The sequence below is a fragment of the Micrasema longulum genome, unplaced genomic scaffold (assembly GCF_059751315.1).
Source record: "Micrasema longulum isolate JH-2025_06_02 unplaced genomic scaffold, ASM5975131v1 h1tg001581l, whole genome shotgun sequence".
Classification (NCBI taxonomy): domain Eukaryota; kingdom Metazoa; phylum Arthropoda; class Insecta; order Trichoptera; family Brachycentridae; genus Micrasema; species Micrasema longulum.
The window spans coordinates 139,367-145,366 of NW_028278764.1; the positions used below are offsets into that span (position 1 = coordinate 139,367).

General features: G+C 35.7%; 1 protein-coding gene across 1 annotated transcript in view; it reads left to right on the forward strand.

Moving 5' to 3' along the window:
* Nucleotides 1-5,038, forward strand: part of RasGAP1 (Ras GTPase activating protein 1) — an 89,550-nt gene extending 84,512 nt beyond the window's left edge. The window contains exons 13-15 of the mRNA XM_088236600.1: nucleotides 1,330-1,499; nucleotides 1,919-2,069; nucleotides 3,624-5,038. Of these exons, the coding sequence (XP_088092726.1) occupies nucleotides 1,330-1,499; nucleotides 1,919-2,069; nucleotides 3,624-4,908 (1,606 nt within the window). The 3' untranslated portion in view covers nucleotides 4,909-5,038. The remainder of the gene's footprint in view (nucleotides 1-1,329; nucleotides 1,500-1,918; nucleotides 2,070-3,623) is intronic.
* The last annotated feature ends 962 nt before the right edge of the window (nucleotides 5,039-6,000 follow it).

Below are 6,000 nucleotides of genomic sequence, written 5' to 3' on the forward strand. Positions count from 1 at the left end.
ATAATATGAAATAAAAAGAAAAACAGAAAATAATAATACAGTAATACTAATTAAAATAGTAAGCTGTTTTTACTCTGGTTCAAAAAAAAAAAAAAAAATTATTAACTGATATATTTGTTTTAATAGTTTTTAGTTCATTGGGGAGATTATTGTAATTTTTTATTTGTGTGAAAACAAAACTATTTTGACCATTACTTGTGTGGAATTTTGATATTATTTTGGTATCTGAGTGACTTATTCATCTCAAATTTGTTTATTTTTTCTTCTTTGTAAATTTTGCGTAAACTTCCATGTGTACAGCGAAAATTTGTTGCCGCCATTTTCGCATTTTTGACAACTCAAAGAGTCTGAAGTTAGTCTATCATTATATCAACATGTTGGTCAGAAAAAATTGCAATCCCGAAGTTAGTCTCTATGATTATACCGACAATTGTTGGTAAGTTAAATCGGTAATCAAAACTATTGCCTCCATTTTTGTGTTTTCTTTTTTTTATTGTAATTTTGCAAGCAGTTTATTGTGTTTTATGAACATTTATTGCCGCCATTTTCGTGTTTTAGTTGTAACTTTTGTTTTACAGATATTTTTTTTTTCTTGATAAAAATAAATATTTGCGTTCTTATGATTTACCCAAATATTTAATTTTGAGGGCCATTTTCAACGAGTTGTAAATAACTCACTATTAGAAAATGGGAATCGAGTTGGGATAGAGTGGGATTCGAACCACGGACCTCTGAGCCGTGAGTCCGAGACACTACCCACGGGACCACAACTCAATTCAAAATTTCATATTTATTATTTATGAATTTAAAAAGTTGCAATAGTAAAATTGTTCAAAATTGCTGCATAAATTTTTTAATAAAAAATAATTTGCTGATTTATTTTTCTTCCCTACCCTGCATTTAATTATTTTTTTGTCAGTCTTTTAAAAAATGTAATTTGGGGGTTTTACTATAATATTATTACGCATTATTAAATTACTGTTCAACTTATCATCTCAACTTATTCATCTTTGTTCTGTGTTCAAACCCATGTAAAAAGAGGTTCCGTTTTACAGTACGTTTACTATTCTATTTTAAATACTAAATGAAGAAAATATAATAAAGTGGATGTAGCCCAAATTATTTAGGGCTTTTAGAAAATTGGTAAATATATATTTTGTTTAATAAATAAAATACTTACCTTTCTAAAAGTGTAAATATAATGTGATCAAAACCAAACACATTCATCATTATAATGCAATCCCACCAAGAAATATCAGCAGGTAACTGCAATATTATTTTCTCCTTTATTTATGAGAATTTTAATCAAATGTTTTGATTTTATTCCAGCTGTTCCGGAAGCAAATCCGAGGCGGTAGGGTGCACAGTGGCCGCTAGATCCCCACCCCCAGAGTTCCGACTCCGGTTGGACCACCCGTCCAGAGATCTGCAGAGGATCCACTGCCTCTTCCTTTCTTTGATTGGAGACATTGAGAAAATGCTGATCAAACCACGAACAGGTAACAATTCCTCCCAAAAGTGGGAATTGAAAGTATTCAGCCGTAGTCTGATAAAAAGTAAGAAAATCATTTTATAACGCCGTTTTTTTAAAATCACACTGTCTAACAAATTAAGTGAATGAACATTATGTAAAAACAATAATTTTCTATGTTATTTTTGATAAAAAATGTAGTTTTATGTAACTAAAACATAATTACCTTTTGACCGGCAGATTACGCTTCTTGAAATTTAGATTAAACTTAGGTACATTAGTACTCATATAAAGACTGTATTTATTTCAATAATTGCTTTAAACAAACAAATAAAATATAATTTAAGAAAGGTACCACAACATGGTTTTAACTTCATTTAAAATATTACGAAGATACTCTCTGGCTAGCTCCGATAATTTATTTATAATAAATGTTGCATTTGTCAGGAGAAAATCCGCTGATCTCCGGTGTAGCGCCTGACGACCTGCCCCTGTACTTGAAGACCCTGATGGAGATAAAGGAGGTGACGTACTCCCTGGAAGGGGAACACCGAGCCTCTCAGCGCAATGAGGACCGGGAGACTAAGCTCGGCAGCAAGTAAGGACATTAATATTTCTAATACTTCGGTAAAACCTCTGTTTTGCATTTTTCAAGGGAGCAATAAAAAAAAGTGTAAAAGCGAGGAAAACTTTAAAGTGAGCAAATGAAAAATGTATGGAAAAAATTAAATTTCATTAAAATATAATTATTGTACAAGACTATACTAAATATACCGCAGAAAAATTGTAAGAACTGTCATGATTGGTGATTATTCATATTGACCACCTTAAAAACACGAGAATAAAAATTTGAATTTGCATAAAATGCATACAACGATTTTTTCCCTAAATATAGGGAAATTTTATTTATATGTCACCACAAAATTTCAACTGTCATTTACATCGCGGACTGTTTCACACTTTTATGATAACTGTTTAAACTATCTCCTTTTCATATTATGTGTGTATAACGTCAAATAATATTTGTATTGCCAATTTCTTAAACTTTTTGCACGGTAATTTATCGATGTAAAGACTTTATTCTTCCCAAACACACATCAACTGCATGTCCCTATTTAGTAAAATGACGAAATTAGACACCTAAACAAAATGATCTATTACACTGCACCTACTTTGAATTTAGTTTGAGACAATAATTTACACATTTTTTTATTTACCTCGATTTTATTCTCCATTTACGCGGCGGCGCGCGGCTCGTCTTTTGACAGATCGAATGAGTTAAAAAAAAAAAATTCGACGTAAAACGGGGGTTATGAAAAACGTAAAAAACGTTAATTGGGGGGAAAATTTAATGAGAATGTATGGGAAAAAATGGAACCAAAATATTTCGGTGAAAAAGCAGGAAAACGTAAAATCGAGGCACGTAAAAACGAGGTTTTACTGTATATGGAAATAAAATATTACTCACAGGTTTCAAATAATATCATTTTTCATGTTCGGACATGTCCGCACATGTCGCGCACTGCATTTTTTAGTTGAAATAAAATTTCTAATCATTAGATTTCGTTAAAACTTTTCTTCTAAAAACTTTACGAAAAACATGTTTTTACAAATTGACAGTAGAATTAACTATAAAAATTCATTTAAGAGAATTGCATAAACACAAATTAAAAATTATCGTTGTTCTAATTAACGGACTTTTACTGTACTTTGAAGTGATTTTAATGCATGTAGAGTATTTTTTGAAGTGATTTTAATGCATGTAGAGTATTTTTTGAAGTGATTTTAATGCATGTAGAGTATTTTTTGAAAAGATTTTAATGCATGTACTGTATTTTTTGAAGTGATTTTACCTCAGATTATAATATATTTTTTTAATAAAATGTCTGAAACAGGCGCACAGAGCATGACAGAAAAGGCATTTTTGCGTGTTTTATTAAGTTCTTGCATTTATTGCTCAAGGGATTTAAAAATATTGTCTTTGAAATTGAACTAACTATCCGTATAGAATCAATAGTTCAATCATCAGTAATATTGCTTCTGTAGGAATGATGCAAAGTGAGGTTCTAATATCTGACCCTCAAGATGTGTAGATGCGGCGTATTTCAACTATTATTACTCGTGTGCTAAATATTGTCTCGTTTCGTTTCAGGCAAGCTCCAATAGGAGACGACAATTACCTCAACCTCCGGGAGCGCTCCAACGCCATGTTCGGGGGGGCCGTATCCCCCTACCGCATGTTCCACAGCGCCACCACCCCCACCCTCCACCCCTCCCCGCGCTACTGCAACCTCCCCTCCTCCCCCAAGCTCCCGCACGCCAAGCCCCTTCTGCTGCTGCCCGACAAGCCTGCCCCCCGCCAACCCAATGCCAACAGCGGCTACTTGAAAATGAGCTGCGTCGTACAGGAACCCTCCAACTCAGAGGAAACAAAAACCCCTGTAGAAAGGATATCCCCCCCTCCCGTCGCCCAGAAACCGATCTGCGAGTATGTAGAAGTCCGACCGAAAGTACCCGACAAGGAAGGCAAATCCAAACCGTGCTTACCCTTATCCCCGACCCACAAACCTGGCTCCTCGCGCCACAAGGAGTTGACCCCGGAAGAAATCACGGAAAAATCTCAATACTATTGCCGGGAATACGAGCTGATGTCCAATTTCACGAGCGCAGCCAAACGGAAGGCCGAACTGCCCACCGAAGACACCCCGCCGCCCGTTCCCATGAGGGCTCACTACTCCTCACCCGCGAGACCGGATTACCCTCCCAAGGAACCCTTCAAACAAAAATTCCAAGACAAAGCCAAATTAGAAAGGGGCGTGGACGAATTAGCCAGGGAACACAAGTGCATGGAACAGTATCAGTCCAAGAGCCCCGCAGGCAGTGAAGACTTGACCCCTTGTAATTCTCCCCTCCGGATAATTGAAGACGGCGACGTGATCGAAGAACGCTTAGGAATCAACACCCTGGACAGGTTCGGTAGTTCGGGTGATGTCGCAGCGTCTCAGGAGCTTAGATCTCGAAACAATGGTGATTTAATCGCGAGTGAAAGTAGTGATATCGAAAGTTATTTAAGGAAATCAAACACTGATGAGTGCGAATGCGACGCAGAAGAAAGTGAATCCAAAACGCGGAACGATGGCGATGCGAACACCCCCGGCACCGGTTGCAGGGACGCGGAGGAAGACAGCGGCTCCTTGAAGAAAAGGGGAAAGGCGAAAGAAGACTCCGGATTCTTCTCCAGAAAGAGCAGCCAGAGAAAATCCATCCCTACCAAATCGAAACCTTCCACCGCCAAAAAGACCAACAGCGTTGACGGGGTTCTAGGACCGCCGGAACCTTCTTCGGAATCGGTTCCTAAATCTCAGTCGGCGCTGTCGTTCTTCAAGAAGAAATCGAAAGTTAACACGGACACGGTGAGAATACCCCCCATCTGTTGAGGGGACACCCGGCCGCGTAGTTAGTGCACTGCCCCTCCGTTCGTGTCGGGAAAGTAGAATCTTCAGGATAAGTGTAATTATGTACATTGAGAATCTGTATACATGTGTATTGTGTATTGTATATTGTATATTGTATATTACGCGTAACGAGAACGCTGGCAGAAGGAAAGAGTTCTGAACAAATATATAAAGGTGCTAATAACTGTGATGCGAGGCGTCGTTGGTGGCTTTCGGTTATGCAAAAACAAACTAGAAATTATCTAACTCTGATAGTTATGTAATATAATAATTAAGGAACTTTGATTCTCATTTTTATTAAATCTTAATGTTAATTAATTTTCCTAAATGTTTCATATTTGTCGATTGAATTATCTTTTTTCCCGGATCAAATACCAAATTAAGATCAAACAATAAATTTTATTTTTCTACGTGCGATTCTGGAATTTGAAAAATTATTTTAAAACATTACTGATCTCATTGAATGAATTTCCATTATCGAAGCCGAGATCAACTCTGAAGATTTGAAAAACAATCTTACTCACTATAAATTAATATTTGTTTGTCTTTTCAACTAGTTTAATCGAGACGATTTTATCCCAGTGTAATAGTTATAGTTTTACCCAACTGACTTAGTAATAATTAATATAGAATATTATATTACATATTATCTGATTATAATCGACAATCATCTATAGTAACAGCCATCTTGTATTATTTCCATTTTTATCTTATTTGTATAAAAATACTCAAATTATTTTTTCACACTAATAGAATACAGGGTGCGATCTGTTCAATCCTAATAATTCACATCACATAACCTTCATTTACTATATCTTAAGACAGATTGTGTTATGTGTTATGTGTTCTTTCCACTAGGAAAATAATTCCTAATAATATGTTTACAAATGGCAAAACGCATGAATTATTTCAAATACGATTTATCACATTTTAAAATCATATTTTAGACTAGCGTATATTATACACGAAATATATGGTTTGTGTCGAATCTGAACTGGGAACATTGGCAACAAAATTTCTAATAATTAAAATGTCTACTGCATGCCAACAGGTACACTTGTCTAGCCGTACTTT